General features: G+C 42.1%; 1 protein-coding gene across 1 annotated transcript in view; it reads right to left on the bottom strand.

Moving 5' to 3' along the window:
• Positions 1–24811, bottom strand: part of TAFA2 (TAFA chemokine like family member 2) — a 179867-nt gene extending 155056 nt beyond the window's left edge. The window contains exon 1 of the mRNA XM_030215614.1: positions 24706–24811. Coding sequence (XP_030071474.1) covers positions 24706–24811 — 106 coding nt within the window. The remainder of the gene's footprint in view (positions 1–24705) is intronic.
• Positions 24812–25213: the final 402 nt, after the last annotated feature.

Below are 25213 nucleotides of genomic sequence, written 5' to 3' on the forward strand. Positions count from 1 at the left end.
AATGTCCATCTTTCATTTAGAAAATACCGTCAGAGACGTCCAAATCCTTAAATTTGGACGCCTCTGGATTTGGACGTCCGTAGACATGCACTTTTCTGACTTTTGGCGATTTTCAAAACCAAAGACGTCCATGTCATTTGGTCGTGGGAGGAGCCAGTATTAGTAGTGCACTGGTCCCCCTGACATGCCAGGACAACAACCAGGCACCCTAGGGGGCACTGCAGTGAACTTCATAAAATGCTCCTAGGAACATAGCTCCCTTACCTTGTGTGTTGAGCCCCCCAACCCCCCCCCAAAACCCACTACCCACAACTGTACGCCACTACCATAGCCCTTACGGGTGAAGGGGGGCACCTATATATGGGTACAGTGGGTTTGTGGTGGGTTTTGGAGAGCTCGCTGTTTCCTCCACAAATGTAACAGGTATGGGGAGTATGGGCCTGGGTCCGCCTGTCTGAAGTGCACTGCAGTAGCCACTAAAACTGCTCCTGGGACCTGCATGCGCTGTCATGGACCTGAGTATGACATCTGAGGCTGGCATAGAGGCTGGCAGGACATACTTTTAAACATGTTTTATGAGGGTGGGAGGGGGTTATTGACCACTGGGAGAGTAACGGCAGGTCATCCCCGATTCTCTCCGGTGGTCATCTGGTAATTTCGGGCACCTTTTTGTGCCTTATTCGTAATAAAAACACATCCGGGTGAAAACATCCATGTGTTCGTCAGGGACGTCCTTGCTTTTTTCGATTATGAATCAAAGACGTCCAAGCCCCGCCTTCGCTACGCCTCCAACATGCCCCCTTGAAATTTGGATGTCCTTGCGACGGGACTGCAGTTGAAGACGTCCAAAATTGGGTTTTGATTATACCGATTTGAACATCTCCGTTTTATGTTGAAAGATGGATGTCCTTCTCTTTCGAAAATGAGCCTGTTGGTGTTCAAATAGCTTTATGGTATAAGAAATAGAGGGGTCCTTTTTCAAAGGCGTGCTATCATTTTAGCATGCACTAAAAATAAGCATGTGCTAAACGTTAGAGACACCCATATATTCCTACGGGCGTTTCTAGCATTTAGCCCATGCTACCAGTAAAAATCTAGCGCGCCTTTGAAAAAGACCTCCAAAGTGATTGCATCAGACTAGTAGATGCTGTAGGCCGTAAAACATTTTAAAGAAATTACACCAGTTTTCATCATCACAGGAACAAGTAGGTTCATTAGACCAAAGTTGATTACTGCATTTTCTATGTTCAAATTTCACAGAACGTAGGGTCTGACAAAACAAGGAAGTGGTGTGGCTATTGACCATACCCACTGTACAGAATTTTATTAAGGGCCCTGTTTACCAAGGTGTGCTAGTGTTTTTAGTGCACACTAAAAATTAGCATGTTCTAATTTTTAGTGTGTGCGAAAAATGCTAGCAAACCTACAGCGCGGCTTAGTAAACAGGGCCCTAAGTCTGATGTCTGTGGACAGGAGCTAAGGGACTGGAATTCAGCCAGAATGCAGTACTGGAATTGAAACCAATGAAAAAATTTCAAACTGGATAGAAGATATTTGGACAGGAGCTGGGAAAAGCAGAGTAATGAATTGAATTCAATAACATGGTTCTAATTTCCAAATACCTTTAGCTAACTATTGAGACCAGCTTTATCTTCAACAGAGGCCATTTTATTCCTATGGGCCCTGCTACAGATAACTTTAGCTAAGCTTTAGTAAAAGATCCCCTAAATGTCATCTGCCATTTGGATGCCCAGTCTCCCATTCTTGAAAGGTCCTTTTGCAATTTTTCACAATCTTCTTACGATTTAACAACTTTGAATTACTTTATATCATCAGCAAATTTAGGGGTCCTTTTACTAAGCCATGGCAAAAAGTGGCCTGCGGTAGTGTGGCCGTGTGTTTTAGGCACACACCGGGCCAGTTTTTACCACATCTGGGAAAAAGGGCTTTTTTTCAATGGGCTGGGAAAAGAGCCTGCAGTAAAATTGAAACCAGTGCATGTCTATTTATGGCCTGAGCTCTTAACACCACTCATTGATCTAGCGATAAGGGCTCAAGTGCTACACACGCGGTGACCAGTTGGTGTGCGCCAACTGCCGATTAACACTGAAAACACCGTGCATGGTAGGAAATTAAAAAATAATTTGTCCCAGCGGTATAGGCACATGCCAAATCTGAAATTACTGCTAGGAGTGTGTGCTAGCCAGGCAGTAGTCTTGTTTTGGTATGGGTTACACGCATATAGAGCCTACCATGCCTTTGTAAAAGTACCCCATAATTACTTCACTAGTTAATCCCATCTATAGATCATTTATAAATATGTTAAAAAAGCAGTGGGCCCAGCACAGACCCCTAGGGAACCCCATTATCTAAGAAAAACGCTCTAGTAAAATTAACCAATAGGTGCTAATTTGTTGAAAAATGGAGAAAAGCCCTCAGAAACCGTAGGCTAAATTGCCACTGGGTTTAGAGCGTGGTTAGAGCTTATATTGACTTATAACACACGCTACAGTTTAATCACTGGGCAGAAAAACTCCATTTGAAAAACAAGGCTCATAAAATTTTTTCGCCCCAAATTATTCTGTGTGAACACACAAGAAAATGTGTGAACACAAAAGAAATTTTCTTTCAATATATATTTTTTACAAATGTTTTTTCAAAATGTTTTTATCAAAGTGTTAACGCATCAGCATATCAAAAAAAGAAGAACACTTAGCTTTGTAGTGTGTTAAGACCGGGCACTCATCACTATCTGTTGCCCGGTCTTAACACACTACAAAGCTAGAACAGATAGTGATGAGTGCCCGGTCTTAACACACTACAAAGCTAAGTGTTCTTCTTTTTTTGATATGCTGATGCGTTAACACTTTGATAAAAACATTTTGAAAAAACATTTGTAAAAAATATATATTGAAAGAAAATTTCTTTTGTGTTCACACATTTTCTTGTGTGTTCACACAGAATAATTTGGGGCGAAAAAATTTTATGAGCCTTGTTTTTCAAATGGAGTTTTTCTGCCCAGTGATTAAACTGTAGCGTGTGTTATAAGTCAATATAAGCTCTAACCACGCTCTAAACCCAGTGGCAATTTAGCCTACGGTTTCTGAGGGCTTTTCTCCATTTTTCAACAAATTAGCACCTATTGGTTAATTTTACTAGAGCGTTTTTCTTTGGTATTAGGTTACTGTTTCTGCTCTAGATCACTGCAGTTGTTCAGTTTGATTGTAACCCCATTATCTACCCTTCTCCATACAGAATACTGACCATTTAACCCTACTCTCTGTTTTCTATCTTTTAACTAGTTTTTAATCCACAATAGGACACTACCTCCTATCCCATGACTTTCTGATTTCCTCAGGAGTCTTTCGTGAGGTATTTTGTCAAATGCCTTTTGAAACTCCAGATACAAAAATATCGACTTGCACACCTTTATCTGCATCTTTATTCATCCCTTCAAAGAAATGAAGTAGACTGGTGGGGTAAGATTTACCTTGACTAGATCCATGTTGGCTTTGTCTCATTTATCCATGCTTATGAATATGCTCTGTAATTTTGTCTAATTTAAAGGGACCATATATTACTTGTGTGGGGATTAAATCATTAACCAATATTCAGATTATCCCAAACACTTAATATCAAATCATTTTTATATATATGAATAATATTCTCACAGTGTACTCATTTATAAGTCCATCAAACTGAGTAGACGGGGATCTTCAGAATTTTTAACAGCGCAAACCATCCAAAAAATCATTTTTCAATATAGTGATGGTGCTGTTCACCTCATCATAGATCAACCTGCATCTATTTTTTTCTTTTTTCAGTATTTTCAATATTTTCTTAAGCAGTATTCTTCTTAGATATATTTAATCTCTAAAGTAAACAATATATTGTAACTTAGCTTTTAGCGGCTTTAAGCAGCAATATTTCTCCAAATTCAAACCTCTGCCGACTTGACCAGGTTTCGAAATTCTTCATCAGGGAAGAGGTTTGCGTCTTAAACTTTACTTCAACATATAGATAAAATGGCAGCCATTTTATCTATATGTTGAAGTAAAGTTATTATTCATCTACTATAATAAAACTCACCCTCAATGTTCTGAAGACAATGTTCTGAAGTCACTCAGTCACTCCCTGAAGGGTTCATGGATTCATGGTGGTGAAGCCACAACACTGACCATGTCTCTCTGCCCCGCCCTCGCATGACGGACCAATCAGAAAAAACACCCTCAACATTCTGAAACACAAAGGACCATCACAACACCGTTCCCAGGCAACACTAGGCAACGTAAGACGGACAATCAGAGGAAACTACGTGACAATAAGGGAGGAGCATTCCCCAGCGGAATGGCTCATTATCTGTGCAGCACGGAGAGCACAGAACCACCACTGGAACGAGAGAAGAATATTCCTGCTGTGGGTATGTGCAAAAATACACCCGGGGGGTGGGGGGGGGGGGGGGAGAAATTTTTAAATGCCTAATGCCAGTACTGAAGAGTGCCAGAGGGCCTATAGCACAGACTATATTTGGGATCGCTTGACATGGAGTCAGAGGAGCCAGAAAACAACGTGCCCGTCACCATCTGGGATGTGGGCGAACAGGACAAGCTGCGGCCCAGCTGGAAGGATTACCCGTGACCCAGCCAGCAGCAAACAGCGACCAAGGACAGCACAGCACATCCCCCAACCCCCAAGCAAAAAACAAAACAAAACAAAAAAAGACACATCAACAACCTGCACACACACCGCACCCTCACACACTCATACACACACAAAATAACTCTGTGACACTTACACACACACACACACACACACACACAAAAAGCCACATGCTAGTGCCCGTTTCTTTGGTTTCGGAAACGGGCCTTTTTTACTAGTATATATATATAAATGATTTGATATTAAGTGTTTGGGATAATCTGTAATTTTCTCTGGCACTGATGTCAGGCTCACTGGTCAATAATTTCTTGGATCACCTCTAGAACCCTTTTTAAAAATTGGCATTACATTGGCCACCCTCCAATCTTCCGGTATCATGCTTGATATTAAAGATAAGTTACATATTACTAACAATAGCTCTGCAAGTTCATTTTTCAAGTCTATCAATACTCTGGGATGTCTACCATCCAATCCAGGCAATTTGCTTCTTCTCAATTTATCAAATTGCCCCTTTACATCTTCCAGGTTTACAGAGATTTGTTTTCTCTGACTCATCAACATTGAATACCTTTTCTGGCCCTGGTATCTCCCCCACATCTTCCTCGGTGAAGACCAAAGCAAAGAATTTATTTAGTCTCTCCACCATGGCCTTGTCTTCCCAGAATGCCCCTTTTACCCCTCTGTCATCTAGTAGTCCAACTGATTCTTTTACTGACTTCCTGCTTCTAATATACCTCAAAAAGTTTTTACTTTATGTTTTTGACTCCAACGCAATCTTCTTTTTTAAAGTCTTTCTCTGATTTCTTCATCAGTGCTTTGCATTTGACTTGCCATTCATTATGCTGTTTGCTATTATTTTCAGATGGATCCTTCTTCCATTTTCTGAAAGATTTTCTTTTAGCTCTAATAGCTTCCTTCACCTCACTTTTTAACCATGCTGGCCATCATTTGCCCTTCCTTCCTCCTTTTTTAATACATGGAATATATAAATGGTCTGGGCTTCCATGATGGTATTTTTGAATAACATCCACACCTGATGTAAATTGTTGACCTTTGCAGCTGCTCCTCTAAGATTTTTCTTTTTAATCATTCTCCTCATTTTATCATAGTTTCCTTTTTGAAAGATAAATGCTTAACATATTGAATTTCCTATGTGTACTTACTCCAGAGATTATATCAAATCTGATCATATTATGATCGCTCTTATGAAGTGGCCCCAGCACCATTACCTCCTACACCAGATCATGATATCCACTAAGGACTAGATCTTGAATTGATCCTCCTCTTGTTGGTTCCTGACCCAGCTGCTCCATAAAGCAGTCCTTCATTTCATCAAGGAATTTTACCTCGCTAGCATGCTCTGATATTACATTTTCCCAGTCAATATCAGGGTAATTGAAATTGCCCATTATTATTGTGTTCCTGATAATATACCATTATGCATATGTGAACCATAGGGTATGTGCAAACCAGGAAGAGTGCACACCCCTTTGGAAAGAGTGAACCCTTTTCCCAAATAAGGCACACTCTTTTGAAAGAGTGGGCAGTATGCAGCTTTGCTCCCATGACAAAAACTACTACTACTACTACTATTTAGCATTTCTATAGCGCTACAAGGCGTACGCAACGCTGCACAAACATAGAAGAAAGACAGCCCATGCTCAAAGAGCTTACAATCTAATAGACAAAAAATAAATAAAGTAAGCAAATCAAATTAATTAATGTGAACGGGAAGGAAGAGAAGAGGGTAGGTGGAGGCGAGTGGTTACAAGTGGTTACGAATCAAAAGCAATGTTAAAGAGGTGGGCTTTCAGCCTAGATTTAAAGGTGGCCAAGGATGGGGCAAGACGTAGGCGCTCAGGAAGTTTATTCCAGGCGTAGGGTGCAGCGAGACAGAAGACGCGAAGTCTGGAGTTGGCAGTAGTGGAGAAGGGAACAGATAAGAAGGATTTATCCATGGAGCGGAGTGCACGGGAAGGGGTGTAGGGAAGGACGAGTGTGGAGATGATCAAAATGAATATCTCCAGAAACAGCATGGGAAATGACATGAAACAAAATTTTCTGACTGCCCATCCTTACAGAAAATACAGTAGCCATATAGTAAAAGGTTTTGCGCCCCTACAAAAACTAAAACCAACTTTTTTTTGGTCTAGAGTGTTACATTGTCATTGAATAATACTATTCCTATGATTTATTTATTTATTTGTTACATTTGTATCCCACATTTTCCCACCTATTTGCAGGCTCAATGTGGCTTACAATTTATCCGTCATGACTTATGTCATTTCAGAATACATATACAATTGGTAATATATATAGAACATGAATGCTAAATAACAGTCGAATAAAAAGGAAAAAAATATATACAAATGGTATAAAAAAATACAAATGGTATCACATATTGAACATGGATTGCATATTAAAATTACACAATACAGTGTAGGAAGAGAGTAAACCTATTGTAAACCTAAGTAAATGATGGTGAAATACAGTTCAATTATAAGTTATTATGGTATACCATGTTAAAGAGATGTGTCTTTAGTGCCTTACGGAAATTAATTAGGTTGTGGATTATTTTCAGGTCCAATGGTAGAGCATTCCACATTTGTGAACTCAAGTATGAAAAGCTGGATGCATGCATTACTTTATATTTTAGACCCTTACAACTGGGGAAGTGAAGATTTAGGAATGTGCATGCCGATCTTTTAGCATTCCTGGGTGGTAGGTCAATAAGGTCTAATTATAATCAATAATCTAAAGGAAATCTCCTTCTAATTCTCTTAACAAAATAATAAATACAAGTATGGAGGAGATATATGAAAAACTACATCAGCTTGATTTTCTGACCAAAAAATACATTAAATAGATTAAAGGAGATGTTGCCTGAAGAAGCCCCCGGCTCTATTGTATATGGAGCTCGTGAGGGCTGGACCGCTTCATCATTGGCAACACCCCCCCATATATGTAAAGCAGCCTATATCCAACATATGTTTTTATTCTTTTTTTCTTTTTTTCATATAAATTTTTAGCATATGATGGGCAATCGTAAAGTTAATACGTATCGGCTACTTAGCTTTTACATGGTCCGATCCTTCTTTAGTTAGTTAGTGAGTTACATGCTGGACGCGACCAAGACCAACAATGGCCAGCGTTTCGTCGCCTGCGTCAGGGTCAGATGGTCTGCATCTAACTAAAAAGGAAAAACACAAATGTTATAGTATTGGAACCTTCATACAATACTGCATTACTTATTTCTCTTCCAATATTCTTTACTCAACCACCTCAGCTGAAGGATCCAACATTTCCAACGGACCAACTTAGAATAAAGATGGCTTCACACATTTAAAGGTTTTGTTACGTCAGACGCCGATGGTTAGCTGGACCAATCAGCTTGTGTCCGTTGGAAATGTTGGATCCTTCAGCTGAGGTGGTTGAGTAAAGAATATTGGAAGAGAAATAAGTAATGCAGTGTTGTATGAAGGTTCCAATACTATAACATTTGTGTTTTTCCTTTTTAGTTAGATGCAGACCATCTGACCCTGACGCAGGCGACGAAATGCTGGCCATTGTTGGTCTTGGTCGCGTCCAGCATGTAACTCACTAACTAACTAAAGAAGGATCGGACCATGTAAAAGCTAAGTAGCCGATACGTATTAACTTTACGATTGCCCATCATATGCTAAAAATTTATATGAAAAAAAGAAAAAAAGAATAAAAACATATGTTGGATATAGGCTGCTTTACATATATGGAGGGGTGTTGCCAATGATGAAGCGGTCCAGCCCTCACGAGCTCCATATACAATAGAGCCGGGGGCGTCTTGAGGCAACATCTCCTTTAATCTATTTAATGTATTTTTTGGTCAGAAAATCAAGCTGATATAGTTTTCCATATATCTCCTCCATACTTGTATTTATTATTTTGTTAAGAGAATTAGAAGGAGATTTCCTTTAGATTATTGATTATAATTTGTCGATTATATTTGGAGAAGGACTTTAAAATGGCTGATCAGACTTGGAGGACCGGACACACTTTTTCTTCTGAGCACATCACAGACACTCTTCGAGGTATCTCCCTTTTGGAATTGGATCCTGCACTGCCCATGTCAGTATCGTGGACAGCGGTAGGAGATTTATTTAAAAGACTGACGAGAGCGGAACTACATGGGGCAACATTAATAGAATATTGTAAAAAAGAGATTATACCACGAGGTCTACGTATAATAAAACCCCCCAAAATGTTTAATAATGATACTGAATTTCTTACCCAGTGGGCAGGAATATTGAACAAATGTTCCTTAGACCTTATGGTGTTGATTATCAATAAGACTACATCGACAGCGGTTTCAATCAAAGAGGAGATTGGAACGACCCTAGAGACGTTGAAAACTCAATGTACAGCGGATGTTTTCTCTAAACAACACGAGGAACTAAAGGCTAAGATTGATTCATTTCGGAGGTCTCTTCAAGAATCTAAGATCAAAAAATTGCGTAGAGATGAAGAGGATTATGGTAAGAATCGCGTATATCCTTGGTTACAACAAAAGGATAGACAAGAGGCTCCCCCTCCCTTTGGTGGTGAAGAGAGCGAACTTTCGGATATGAGCTCCTCTGGCTCCGATGGACAGCCTTTTTTAGGAGATTCCAGAGGGAGAAGAGGAAGAGGACGCGGAAGCAGAAGCCGGCAAGGCTGGAGAGGAACGCGGAGAGGAGATCAATACCAACAAGGGAATTAATTAATGATCATAATTTGGAAGAAGAAGGATGTATAGTGATCAATTTGTCCAAATATTCCCTTTCAACTACTGAATTATCTTTATTGTCTAAAGGCCTCTCTTTTGTTCCCACTCAGTGCCATGATTCCTTCCAATGTAGAGTCGATCTGGAAACATTTCTACGTAAATTGCACTTGAGAGTCCACTTCTCACAGCTAACTGAGTCCAGAAGTAATGCGGTGGATACATCGAGAGTCAAATTAAAATCGACTTGGTGTCCTCCAGCCCCACCGGACCCTGCCCTTTCCATCTTTCGTCGAGTTGTTTTACAAGACCTTGAGAGTGTTGAGGAAACAACTAGCCGTCGTAATTTTAATCTGTCTAAAGAAGAATGGAAAGCTTTAAACCATTTAAAGAATAATACCCAATTAGTAATACGACGGGCAGATAAGGGAGGTGCGGTGGTGCTACAAGATCGTTCTGCCTATGAACATGAAGTATATAGGCAATTAAATAACACGAATGACTATATACTTTCGGACAGTGACCCCACGGAGATGTTAAAGACTGTCATCTTCCAATTGACTGGTGCTGCTTATGCAAATAATTTGATTACTCAGAAAGAATTTCAGTTTCTCAATTTGAATACCTCTCATATACAGTGGGGGAAATAAGTATTTGATCCCTTGTTGATTTTGTAAGTTTGCCCACTGACAAAGACATGAGCAGCCCATAATTGAAGGGTAGGTTATTGGTAACAGTGAGAGATAGCACATCACAAATTAAATCCGGAAAATCACATTGTGGAAAGTATATGAATTTATTTGCATTCTGCAGAGGGAAATAAGTATTTGATCCCTCTGGCAAACAAGACCTAATACTTGGTGGCAAAACCCTTGTTGGCAAGCACAGCGGTCAGACGTCTTCTGTAGTTGATGATGAGGTTTGCACACATGTCAGGAGGAATTTTGGTCCACTCCTCTTTGCAGATCATCTCTAAATCATTAAGAGTTCTGGGCTGTCGCTTGGCAACTCGCAGCTTCAGCTCCCTCCATAAGTTTTCAATGGGATTAAGGTCTGGTGACTGGCTAGGCCACTCCATGACCCTAATGTGCTTCTTCCTGAGCCACTCCTTTGTTGCCTTGGCTGTATGTTTTGGGTCATTGTCGTGCTGGAAGACCCAGCCACGACCCATTTTTAAGGCCCTGGCGGAGGGAAGGAGGTTGTCACTCAGAATTGTACGGTACATGGCCCCATCCATTCTCCCATTGATGCGGTGAAGTAGTCCTGTGCCCTTAGCAGAGAAACACCCCCAAAACATAACATTTCCACCTCCATGCTTGACAGTGGGGACGGTGTTCTTTGGGTCATAGGCAGCATTTCTCTTCCTCCAAACACGGCGAGTTGAGTTCATGCCAAAGAGCTCAATTTTTGTCTCATCTGACCACAGCACCTTCTCCCAATCACTCTCGGCATCATCCAGGTGTTCACTGGCAAACTTCAGACGGGCCGTCACATGTGCCTTCCGGAGCAGGGGGACCTTGCGGGCACTGCAGGATTGCAATCCGTTATGTCGTAATGTGTTACCAATGGTTTTCGTGGTGACAGTGGTCCCAGCTGCCTTGAGATCATTGACAAGTTCCCCCCTTGTAGTTGTAGGCTGATTTCTAACCTTCCTCATGATCAAGGATACCCCACGAGGTGAGATTTTGCGTGGAGCCCCAGATCTTTGTCAATTGACAGTCATTTTGTACTTCTTCCATTTTCTTACTATGGCACCAACAGTTGTCTCCTTCTCGCCCAGCGTCTTACTGATGGTTTTGTAGCCCATTCCAGCCTTGTGCAGGTGTATGATCTTGTCCCTGACATCCTTAGACAGCTCCTTGCTCTTGGCCATTTTGTAGAGGTTAGAGTCTGACTGATTCACTGAGTCTGTGGACAGGTGTCTTTCATACAGGTGACCATTGCCGACAGCTGTCTGTCATGCAGGTAACGAGTTGATTTGGAGCATCTACCTGGTCTGTAGGGGCCAGATCTCTTACTGGTTGGTGGGGGATCAAATACTTATTTCCCTCTGCAGAATGCAAATAAATTCATATACTTTCCACAATGTGATTTTCCGGATTTAATTTGTGATGTGCTATCTCTCACTGTTACCAATAACCTACCCTTCAATTATGGGCTGCTCATGTCTTTGTCAGTGGGCAAACTTACAAAATCAGCAAGGGATCAAATACTTATTTCCCCCACTGTACCTGTTTTTTATACACTACCTAAAGTACACAAGACCTTATGCAATCCACCTGGACGCCCGATTGTTTCAGGGAGGTGTTCGTTGCTAGAACCTCTCTCCATCTATATAGATACCTTTCTGCGTCCACTAGTTCCTGCAGTTAAATCATATATAAAAGACTCGACGCATTTTATGCAGAAGTTAAGCATGTGGAATAAAGACTTAGAGGATACTTTGCTAGTAACCCTTGATGTGGTTGCACTTTATACATCTATCCCTCAAGACGAGGCTTTGGAAGTGATAGAATTGTCACTACTGGAGAAACATGGAACGGCGCTCACGTCCTTCATATTGAAATTAGCTACACTGGCTATGAAGAGAAATTATTTTCAATTTGATCAAAAGATTTTCCAGCAGATTTCAGGTGTAGCGATGGGTGCTACTCTAGCACCTTCAGTGGCTAACTTATTTATGTCATTCTTTGAGGAGAAATTTGTATACACCTGCACTTTCTGGTCCCACATTAAGATGTGGTGTAGATTTATTGATGATATATTTTTTGTCTGGGAGGCTGATATACATACTTTAGAACTGTTTATTGAGTTTCTAAATCAATGCCATCCCATGATTAAATTCACAGGACATCATGAAGTACACACCATCAGCTATCTGGATGTGCAAATCAGTAAAGCTGAAACGTCCTTCGTCACCACAATATACCGGAAGGAGACTGATGTCAACAGCTTGTTACAATATACAAGCTGTCACCCAAGGTGTCTCAAGGATAGTCTCCCCTTTTCTCAGATGCTGAGATATCGTCGCTTATGCTCAGAAACTTTAGACTTCCAAGTACAAGCAAGAACACTCAGCAAGCGTTTGCATCGAAGGGGCTACCCGAAGAATATCGTGAGACAAGCATACCGAAGAGCAAAATTTAACCATCGAGAGACATTACTATGCTCGAATGACAACAATGAGAGATCTAGTGATGAAGAAGACTTTATCACTTGTGTTTTACGCTTCGATAAAGATGCATACAGAGTTAGTAAAATCCTTAGTAATCATTGGGGCATATTACAGACCCTTCCAGTATTCACTAATAAGAGAATTCGTTTTGCCTACAGCAGATCTAAGAACTTGAAGGAATTATTGTGCCCGTCGGTATTACCTTTTAATGGAGATGTGCTCCCTATTTTTGTAGGGCATAAAAAATGTGGTTCATGCTGTATGTGTGAGATAATGCTAGAGAGAAAGACCTTCATCCATCCAAAATCCTTTCGAGAATTCGACTTGAGAGTGAACACTAATTGCAAATCTGACCATGTCGTCTATTGTTTAGTTTGCCCATGTGGTTTACTTTATGTGGGACAAACTTCAAGGACTCTTTATGTCCGATTGATTGAGCACCGCAGTGTGTTAAACACACAAAGAATGATTACACCTTTGTTGCCTTGGCTGTATGTTTTGGGTCATTGTCGTGCTGGAAGACCCAGCCACGACCCATTTTTAAGGCCCTGGCGGAGGGAAGGAGGTTGTCACTCAGAATTGTACGGTACATGGCCCCATCCATTCTCCCATTGATGCGGTGAAGTAGTCCTGTGCCCTTAGCAGAGAAACACCCCCAAAACATAACATTTCCACCTCCATGCTTGACAGTGGGGACGGTGTTCTTTGGGTCATAGGCAGCATTTCTCTTCCTCCAAACACGGCGAGTTGAGTTCATGCCAAAGAGCTCAATTTTTGTCTCATCTGACCACAGCACCTTCTCCCAATCACTCTCGGCATCATCCAGGTGTTCACTGGCAAACTTCAGACGGGCCGTCACATGTGCCTTCCGGAGCAGGGGGACCTTGCGGGCACTGCAGGATTGCAATCCGTTATGTCGTAATGTGTTACCAATGGTTTTCGTGGTGACAGTGGTCCCAGCTGCCTTGAGATCATTGACAAGTTCCCCCCTTGTAGTTGTAGGCTGATTTCTAACCTTCCTCATGATCAAGGATACCCCACGAGGTGAGATTTTGCGTGGAGCCCCAGATCTTTGTCGATTGACAGTCATTTTGTACTTCTTCCATTTTCTTACTATGGCACCAACAGTTGTCTCCTTCTCGCCCAGCGTCTTACTGATGGTTTTGTAGCCCATTCCAGCCTTGTGCAGGTGTATGATCTTGTCCCTGACATCCTTAGACAGCTCCTTGCTCTTGGCCATTTTGTAGAGGTTAGAGTCTGACTGATTCACTGAGTCTGTGGACAGGTGTCTTTCATACAGGTGACCATTGCCGACAGCTGTCTGTCATGCAGGTAACGAGTTGATTTGGAGCATCTACCTGGTCTGTAGGGGCCAGATCTCTTACTGGTTGGTGGGGGATCAAATACTTATTTCCCTCTGCAGAATGCAAATAAATTCATATACTTTCCACAATGTGATTTTCCGGATTTAATTTGTGATGTGCTATCTCTCACTGTTACCAATAACCTACCCTTCAATTATGGGCTGCTCATGTCTTTGTCAGTGGGCAAACTTACAAAATCAGCAAGGGATCAAATACTTATTTCCCCCACTGTATACCGTTTGAATTCATTAACCCCTATGGGTCTGAATGCAAAAATTGAATGGGGGCATTTTTTCTAATTGGAGATATTCTTTCCTAAATTAGAAACATTATGTACAGTTGGTAACATTATTTGATACATACTTTTTCATTTAGAGTGCTCAGATTATTCTTCAATAGCTTTTTGAAAAATTGTGTTCCGCGTAGTTAGAAGGTAGGGTGAAGAACACAAGCTGATTGGTCCAGCTAACCATCGGCGTCTGACGTAACAAAACCTTTAAATGTGTGAAGCCATTTTTATTCTAAGTTGGTCCGTTGGAAATGTTGGATCCTTCAGCTGAGGTGGTTGAGTAAAGAATATTGGAAGAGAAATAAGTAATGCAGTGTTGTATGAAGGTTCCAATACTATAACATTTGTGTTTTTCCTTTTTAGTTAGACGCAGACCATCTGACCCTGACGTAGGCGACGAAACGCTGGCCATTGTTGGCCTTGGTCGCGTCCAGCATGTAACTCACTAACTAACTAAAGAAGGATCGGACCATGTAAAAGCTAAGTAGCCGATACGTATTAACTTTACGATTGCCCATCATATGCTAAAAATTTATATGAAAAAAAGAAAAAAAGAATAAAAACATATGTTGGATATAGGCTGCTTTACATATATGGGGGGGGGGTGTTGCCAATGATGAAGCGGTCCAGCCCTCACGAGCTCCATATACAATAGAGCCGGGGGCTTCTTGAGGCAACATCTCCTTTAATCTATTTAATGTATTTTTTGGTCAGAAAATCAAGCTGATGTAGGTCAATAAGGTCTAACATATAGGTTGGAGCATCACCGTGAATTATTTTATGCACCAGAGTGCATGTTTTGAAAGTTATACGTTCTTTAAGAGGAAGCCAGTGTAAATTTTTCCTTAGGGGCCTGGCACTTTCGTATTTTGTTCTTCCAAATATAAGTCTGGCTGCAGTGTTCTGGGCAGTTTGAAGTTTCCTGATGCTTTGTTCTTTACAGCCAGCAAGAAGACCATTACAGTAGTCTAAATGACTTAGTACCATCGATTGTACTAGGTTTCGAAAGATTCCCCTGGGGAAGAAAGATTTAATTCTTTTAAGTTTCCACATTGTGTGAAACATCTTCCTTGTGTTTTTCACATGGCTATCTAGTGTAAGATTCCAATCAATGGTGACTCCGAGAATTTTCAGAGTATCTGAAATGGGAAGGGTGAAGTTTGGTGTGGATATATTGGTAAAGTTGTTAGTATTGTATTGTGATGTAAGTACTAGACATTGAGTTTTCTCTGCATTTAGTTTCAATTGAAATGCATCCGCCCAGGAGTGCATAATTTGGAAGCTATGATTAATGTTCTTGGTGATTTCTTTTAAATCATGTTTAAATGTGATACAAATCGTGACATCATCTGCATATATGTATGGGTTAAGGCCTTGATTAGCCAACGACTTGGCCAGAGGTGTCATCATTAGGTTGAAGAGGGATGGCGAGAGTGGGGATCCTTGGGGAACACCGCATTCGAGTGTCCATGAAGCTGACATACTCGACTTGAATATCACTTGATAAGTTCTTGTAGTTAAGAAGCCTTTGAACCAGTTTAGAATGTTACCTTCAATTCCGAAGTATTCTAGTATATGTGGAGGGGCATAATTGAATGTGAACACCTATCTCCATGGGCGTCTATGTCCGAAAACGGGTACGTGAAGAGGCGGGACAGACCGTATTTTCGAAAAAATGGACGTTTTTCAGCTGGGTGTTTGTTTTTTTTAGCGATAATGGAAACTAAAAACGCCCAGCTCAAAAACGTCCTAATCTGAGCTATTTGGTCATGGGAGGGGCCACGATTCATAGTACACTCGCTCCCCTGACATGCCAGGACACCAACTGGGCACCCTAGAGGTCAGTGCGGTAGACTTCAGACAACGCTCCCGCATGCATAGCTCCCTTGCCACGGGTGCTGAGCACCCAACCCCCTCCCCCAAAACCCACTACCTACAAATGTACAACACTACCATAGCTCTTAGGGGTGAAGGAGGAACCTACATGTGGGTACAGTGGGTTTTGGAGGCCTCCCATTTACCAGCACAAGTGTTACAGGTAGGGGGGATGGGCCTGGGTCCACCTGGCTGAAGTGCACTGCGGTACCCACTAAATGTGCTCCAGGGACCTGCATACACGCAGGCCTCTAGGACTTGTTGCTGCTATATAACATTGGCACACCAGTTGACACCTGAAGACTAATCTCTCCGAAAACATCCTTTATTGGAATAAGCACGCTTACTCACAGTTAACTGCAGATCAGAGGTTGTGCCCCACTGGCGACGAGTCTCCCTGGTACTGAGATTAGCAGTAGGTCAGAGCTGGCAGAATGGTGTACAATGCCCTCTTTCAGCCACATTCAAGGTAAGAACTAAGTTCTGTAACGTGGCTAACACGTGAAAGGGATCTAAAACTGGCTTACAAAAATGGCCACTACCTCATGGACTACCGGAAACAAAACAGGGCACACTCTGACCCAGTAAGCAGGGGGGAAAGCACCATGGGAGTAGAGCCTACCAACTACCAACATCGTGAGCATTTGCCTCAAGCTAGTGGAATCACGGAGCCCAATACCCTTCACCCACCACAATGCATTGCTGATGTGACTCTGTAGTGTGCATAACAGAAAAGGTGTCACACTCACCCGAGAGCCACATCAGAACCAGGGAAAGGCTGTCACAGGATAGAACACATTCTGCTGTCATGGAGGTGGGTACGGCATTTGAGGCTGGCATAGAGGCTGGAAAAAAAGTTTTTAAAGTGTTTTTTTTTTGTGGGAGGGGGTTAGTGACCACTGGGGGAGTCCGGGGAGGTCATCCCCGATTCCCTCCAGTGGTCATCTGGGCAGTTGGGGCACTTTTTTGGGACCTGTTCGTGAAAAAAAAAGGGTCCAAAAAAAGTGACCCAAAATCGCGGTAAAAATGCCTTTTTTTTCGATTATCAGCTAAAGACGCCCATCTCTCCTCGGCTGATAACCACGCCCCAGTTCCGCCTTCACCACGCCTCCGACACGCCCCCGTCAACTTTACCCGTTTCCGCGACGGATTGCAGTTGGAAACACCCAAAATCGGCTTTCGATTATACCGATTTGGGCACCCACGGGAGAAAGACGTCCATCTCCCGATTTGGGTCGCAATATAGGCGTTTTTCTCTTTCGATTATAAGCAAGATCGTAAACTTTTATGACTTACCATGTCAAACGCACTAGACATATCAAATTGCAGGAGGAGTATGTTGTTCCCAGTAGCAATTGTTTGTTTAAACTTATTTAAGAGAGTAATTTAAAAGAGTAATCAGTACTATGATTGGAACGGAATCCTGATTGAGAGTCGTGGAGAATGGAAAATTTATTTAAGAAATTAGTTAGTTGTTTTGTAACCATGCCTTCCATTAATTTAGTTATAAGAGGAATCGATGCCACTGGGTGATAATTAGTCAGGTCACTGGTATTTTTCTTTGAGTCCTTAGGTATAGGGGTGAGTAAGATATTTCCTTTATCATTAGGGAAGAATCCATTTTGCAGCATAAAATTTAGATTTATTGTAAGTTCTGATATAAATTGTGGAGGGGCAAATTTTATAAGATGGAGGTGACAACATCATGTTATAGGGATGTTCTCATTGGTAGAGGATAACGAAAAAAGCAACAGAAAAATCTTTCAGAAGAAACTGATGCTCTGGGAGTTTTAGGTGGGTTGGAAGTTTACCTTTCACTATGATTAAGTCCTGAAGCACATAGATCATTTGCAGTGGACTGGCTAATGAATATAAGGGGCCCTTTTACTAAAGAGCAGTAAGTTTTGCACTTACCACATGCTTACAGCAAATATTAATATTCAGTAAGTGCAAAGACTGTGTGGTAAATGCAAGGGTGCATATGAAATTTGCCCTGCATTTAGTAAACAGAGCACACAGTTTATGCACAGACACTTTGTTAAATACTTGGGTTGATAATATGAGCCTCCTATGCTATTGCCTTGGGCATGAAACAAGGTGGTCGAGCATTACTCTTCTTAAATACAGCTTTCCATAGAAACATAGAAACATGACGGCAGATAAGGGCCACATGACCCATCCAGTCTGCCCATCCTCTGTAACCCTTAACTCTTCCTTTTCCTAAGTGATCCCACATGCTTATTCCATGCCTTTTTAAATTCTGGAACAGTCCTCGACTCCACACCCTCCACCGGGAGGCCATTCCACACCTCCACCACCCTTTCTGTGAAATAGTACTTCCTTAGATTACTCCTAAGCCTATTCCCTCTTAACTTCATCATATGCCCCCTCATTCCTGAGCTCTTCTTCATTTGAAAAGGGCTCTCTTCCTGTACATAAATGCCCTTGAGCAGTGGCGTAGCAGGGGGGGCTGCCACCCGGGGCGGGGCGGTTCGCCATTGCACCCCCCCCCCCGGTGCAGCGCAATGACATCCCCCCCCTCGGCGCAATGACACCCCCCTCCCCCCGACCAGCTCCCACACCCTACCTTTAAAAAGAATATCAGAATCCGAGGCGAGGCGCAGCGCCTCACGCCTGCCCAGCACGTAAAAGAAATGTGGACCGTCGGGCCTTCTCTCGCTCTGTCTGTCCCACCCTTGCGGAAATAGGAAGTTGCGTCAGCGGAGGGCGGGACAGATAGAGTGACGGAAGGCCCGACGGTCCACATTTCTTTTACGTGCAGGGCAGGCGCGAGGAGCTGCGCCTCGCCTGGGATTCCGATATTCTTTTTAAAGGTAGGGTGCGGGATCTGGTCGGAGGGGGGTGTCGATGCGCTGAGAGGGGGAACTGGCAGGGAGCACCCCCCCCCCCGAGCTGACACCCAGGGCGGAGTGCCCCCCGCCCCCCCTTGCTACGCCACTGCTCTTGAGGTATTTAAATGTCTCTATCATGTCTCCTCTCTCCCTCCTCTCTTCCAGCGTATACATGTTGAGGTTCATAAGCCTGTCCCTATAATTTTTGCGTTCAAGGCCACCTATTAATTTTGTAGCTACCCTGTAGACAGACTCTATCCTGTTTATATCTTTCTGTACAGCTTCCCATGGCAGTGCTACTTGATTCCAGCCCCCTTCCGAGTGCCTCCAATCAGCATTTCCTCCCAATACCACTTTCCAATGTTGGACCCTTCCCAACACAAAAACTCTAACTCCCCCTATATAAACCCTGACTCTCCAACACCAAATGCTAACTCCCCAAACAAGACCCCACCTCAATACCAAACTCTGCCCCTGACTCACAACCCAATCCTCCCATATACAAGAACCCCAACTCCCCACACATGAATCTTGCCCCTGACTCTAAAACCTGAACACTGCCATATAAGTCCCACCCAACCACATAAGTACCCCTCCCATAGCTTAAGCCACCCAACATCCCTCATCCCGGGACTTACATTGAGGTCAATATCAGTGGTGCAGTGGGGCCCAGGCAGCAGTGATACCCCTCTGCTGCCACCCTGATCAGCACCAAAATCTAAAATGACACTGCTGACTCCTAGTGGTAGTCTCCCAGTACTACTACTAGGGGTCATCCTTCCATATACAGAGACTTATTCCTTCTATGGAAGGATGACCCTAGCAATAGTACCGCGAGACTACAACTAGAGCTCATCAATGCCATTTTGGATTCCTGTGTTGATCTAGGCGACATAGAGGAGGATCGCTGCCACTGTAGACCACCTATGCTGTCACCGGGTAAGGTCCCAGGGGGAAGTTGGTGGCAAGGGAAGGATAGAGTTATAGGGTTATAGGGAAAACAATTTATGTAGAAGGCAGGGCTTAGGTGCCAACTGATGGAGTTTGAAGTTGGTGTCAATGCTTTTGTATGGGAGTTTGGAGATTTGTGTCAGCAGGATGTATGGGGTAGGCATTACATAGTACAGGTGATTGGGATGCTAGAGATAAATCTGTAGATAAATCTCTCCTATCTGTCCCTTTCTCCTCTACTGCTAATTCAAGACTCTGTTCCTTTTATCTCGCTGCACCTCACGCCTGGAATAGACTTCCCGAGTCTTCTATACGTCTAGCCCCGTCTTTAGCCGTTTTCAAGTACAAACTCAAAACCCACCTCTTTACCACTGCTTTTGACTCCTAACTCACTTGCCCTGTCCTTTATTCTCACCTCTTTATTCCCTTATCCTTAATTGTTCTGCCTGTCTACCTGTCTTATCTAGATTGTAAGCTCTTTGAGCAGGGACTGTCTTTTGTGTATGGTGTACAGCGCTGTGTATGCCTTGTAGCACTATAGAAATGATAAGTAGTAGTAGTAGTAGAGGTATACTGTACCAGTGCTTTAATTTTTGGCAGCTGCACTACCAGACTACTGGTAACACAGATGCACTTACTGCCTCCTCTTGAGGTGGCGGTAAGTTCAGCTACACTATTGACAGTCATGATATCTAGCATGCAGTACTGACCTATGCACTAACTGTCACAGCTGGTCACTCCTCTGCTCACCCTTATCACACCCATCTTCCACTCCATGCAGCTAATGAGTTACTTTTTCAGCTTATATTTCAATGGTGATCTCTAAAGATTTTTACCATCTCTGTTAGATTCAATCTCTTCAGTCCTTTCTCGAACTTAATGCTCTTTGTTCCTTTGTACACCCCTTAGTTCTTTCCAGCATTGACTATTGTATTGCTTTATTTATGAGTCTTCACCAGCGAGAGGTATTACAGAATGCAGCAGTCAAGTTAATTACTGGTGGTCAGAAATATGACCATGTTATCCCTCTTCTCAGACAGGAACACTGGCTTATGATACATATGCATGTCTGATATAAGATCCTAAGAATGATTCACAATAGAGGAGGAGTGGCCTAGTGGTTAGGGTGGTGGACTTTGGTCCTGGGGAATAGAGGAACTGAGTTCAATTCCCACTTCAGGCACAGGCAACTCCTTGTGACTCTGGGCAAGTCACTTAACCCTCCATTGCCCCATGTAAGCCGCATTGAGCCTGCCATGAGTGGGAAAGCACAGGGTACAAATGTAACAAAAAAAAATACTCTCTCCACTGGACAACCCCCTATTTTGTCCCCATACTTAATGCTGTACTCTCCTATGGACACTTCACTCCTTTGATCAACGCCTCCTTATAGTTCCAACCATTCAGCAAGTGACCCTCGCTACCTTTCGCAGCATGTTTTCAGTCATTGGACCTACCCTTTGGAATGCCCTTCCTGCAGAAATGCAGCTACAACATTCTCACTTGGAATTTATAGCAATCCTTAAGCGCTACTATTTAAGCAAATCTATAGGCTTACTAGTTGATTAGGGGACCTCTCTCCTTTTTTTTTTTTTTTTTTCTTTTTTTTTTTGTGGAGTATTGTGCTCCTGTTACATAGCCTATCGAACTTTACATTTCTCCCTCTCAACAATGGTATACTCTCTCTACATCCTTTTCTTTCCCTCTGCTGCCTGTACTTCCTTATTATCTTCCTTTGAATGTCCTATACATACATTGTAGTTCTCTTTCCCCCATCTTTTCCAAATATGTTACATTGTAAACTGCTATGATGGGATGTACCCTAAGTGGTATATCAAATAAAGGAGAAACTTGAAACTTTTTACTGTTACTGTCTACCACATAGTAAAGCTCACATTAGCTGCTTAACACAGTCTAGTAAAATGTCCTCTAAATGTCCTTGAGTGGCCCAGTCAGATGGCTGTCCATGAACACTCCCCAAGGAACTTGGCAAAACATGATCAATTTTCTAAGGAAAATGGTGTAATATTGACAAATTTAGGTGTGAACAGTTGTTGGAGACCTATCCAAACAGAGACAAAGTAGTAATTGCTGCCAAAGGTACCTCCACCAAGTCAGATGAGAGGAGACTTATTCAAATGTTGCATTTCATTTTTGGTATGGGGGTATATGATTTGTTCCACTTTAAAACATTTTCTCCATAAAGGGAAGGAATATGGTATGTTGATGAATGGAAAGTAACTTATTTAAATTCATGCAAGTATGATGCACTGACACAAAAAATTGTCAAAATATTCAAGAGGGTACAGACTCTCTATAGGATTGTAACTTAATAGTAATACCTTACTGAAAATAATAGGCTAATATATAAACTAGTTGTAGACTAATAATATTCCTTTTCCTGATACTCCATGTACATGATCAGAGATTTTTTTTTTATCCTGTTAAAAACACTACAATTTAGTCACATGATATCAAATTTGGTGAGTAAAATCTTACATGGGCCAGTACATTTATAATGTTTATTACTTTCTGGATGATCTAGCGGCCCACTGTCACTAAACACTGGTCCATGAGATTTCCATTAGTCAACAGTAGAAATCCACATACTTTAATTGAACTGTACTGTAATTCTGTCAAGTAAAAATCAGTAACAGCTCTTAGTAGAACCTCTGCCCTTTAAGCATCTGTGAACAGAAACAGATTTATCTAGAGTCATTGTAGTCAGTGGCGTTCCTAGGGGGGCTGACACCCGGGGCGGATCGCCGATGCGCCCCGCCCCCAGGGTGCAGCCCCCCCAGTGCAGCGCGACCCCCCCCCCCCCGGTGAAAGGACACCCCCCACCCCAGCGAAAGAACCCTCCCGGGTGCACGCCACTGGGGAGGTGCCGCGCGCCGGTCAGCTTCATTCGTTTCCATGCTCCCTCTGCTCCAGGGTAGAGGGAGCATGGAAACGAACGAAGCTGACCGGCACGCGGCACCCCCCCAGCAGCGTGCACCCAGGGCGGACCGCCCCCACCGCCCCCCCTTGGTACGCCACTGATTGTAGTTGGCAATAATGTTCAAGTTACAATAGTTTTAGAAATGTCAATTAGGGACCCTTTTACTAAGCTGTGGCAAAAAGTGGCTTTAGCATACCCTTACACAGGTCTTTCCCGTGTTCTAAGGCCATTTTTACCACAGGGGTAAAATGGCAATTTTCAGAATTTTTTCATTAATGGCCATGCACTTATTAGTGCATGGCCATTAGCAAGTGAATTCCTACTGCCACCTATTTTGTAGGTAGTAGGAACTCACACATTAAACCTGCACTAATTGGTTAGCACGTGGCAATGCCAACCTGCTAACCAATTTGCATAGATGCAGCAACATATCTAAATCTCCACTACCCAAGTTGCAAAGGACTTAAATACAAATCGACTTACGCATCCAGCTTCTCCTTTATAAGCACACAACTGTAGAACACACTACTGAAAGCCATGAAAACAACACACGGTCATTTAAACTTCTGGAAATCACTAAAAACTAACTTGTTCCAAAAGGCATACCCTACCGATCCAACTTAAATGCTCAAACTCTGCAACACATCAAAACCAAAGAACGCAATGGTCACAACACAATCCTTCCTCATTATGACACCCTAACGAGACTGTTCCACGAGAACCTATCTTATCACAACATCATTTTGTATTTGTTCACACCGGAGTCTGCGAACGTCTCTCTGATACTATGTAAGCCACATTGAGCCTGCAAATAGGTGGATACAAATGCAACAAATAAATAAATAAACTCTGCCCCCAGTGGCAAAAAGTAAAATTTATTTTTTAGTGCATGGGTAGCACATGCACATGGCGAAATTACCACAGGACGCCTCTGCACACCCTGTGGTATGACATTTGTTGCTGCGGTAAGCATATATTAGTGCTTACCGCAGTTTAGTAAAAGGGCCCCTAAATTTGGAAAATGTTCCTCTTCAATGTAAAAATCAACCAATGTAGCTCAAAATTAGCACATTACTAGATCTTGCAATGAAATGTCCCGTGGTAGAAATTGCGAGTTTGTCAAAAATATTTCTTTTGAAAGGTTAATTTGTTAGGGTCAGAGAACTTGATTGTGTAAAAGTCATATAGTAATACCAGGAAGGTTGTACATTTAAAACTGTTAAAACAAAAGAGGAGCAGCTGCTGCAGCATTTCCTTTATTGGTCACTATAGCAAGAAGAAATCAAAATTATTTACAAACTTCTATGCACTGCTGAGCCCAGTGCAAACATTCATCACAGGCTAGCACTGTCAGGACAGGAGACATTAATTCCAGCATCTATATCAGTGCTGGCAGGGGTATTATTAAAGTGTTTCAGTGCAAAAGTGCCAGTACACAAAGTATGATGCTGAACTAGGTGAAGGGTCTTTGTTCACACTTGCTTGTATTAAGTAAATAAACAGTAATATGCCTTGTACTCTCTCCAGGAGGTTATTACTGACAGCCAAAGCAATTTACATGCAACTGAATCATACATGCTACACAAAAGTTGCATGTTATGAGGTTTATTCTTGCTTGGATCTAGGATATAAGGACTGTCATTTATAAAGCAAAAGTTTGTTTTCTAGCATACATAAAAATTACACTAAAAAACATATTCAACAATGAGAAAAGAATTAAAATAGTCTGCTAAGAATTTACTCAGTTGATCTGGAGACTGTCTATAAGTAATGTTTCAATGTGCAGTAAATAAAATATCTGGTTACTACTGCAAAGAAAGTCAAAGTTGCAATGCTCTTCAACATATAGAAAGCTCTTTACCTTTATGGTGGTTTGCCCCAGATGCTAATTTTCCCCACAAAGTAACAACAAATATTATTATTAGCAATTTTCCTTTTGTTGCTTTCTGCAGGTATCTCTTATTCATCCTGCAAATAAATATAAAAAAAAAATACTTCAGTGCATCAAACTAATGAAAGCAGGTTTAGACATATTCTGGACTTAGTCCACAAGTCACTGCGTACTGGTTTTCCTCTCTACCTTTCTGACCTTCTCATTTCATACCATTCTAATTATTCTATCATTCCCCAATATGTCAGCCAACTAGTTTTATCCTTCCCTTGCTCCCATCATTTTGATATTTCTAGATGAATTGCTTTCTCATACATTGGCCCCTTGGAATGAAACTTTCTCCCTCCCCATTTGATAGGAAAGTTAAATGTAACTTGCCTTAAATCAGCCTAAGAAACTTTCTTTTCACCCTAGTGTTGGGGAATGAGTGTTTCTTTTGACCCAGGGTTTCGTGGAAACACTGGCTCTCCTTTTCCTT

Source organism: Microcaecilia unicolor, chromosome 10 (assembly GCF_901765095.1).
Source record: "Microcaecilia unicolor chromosome 10, aMicUni1.1, whole genome shotgun sequence".
Classification (NCBI taxonomy): Eukaryota; Metazoa; Chordata; class Amphibia; order Gymnophiona; family Siphonopidae; genus Microcaecilia; species Microcaecilia unicolor.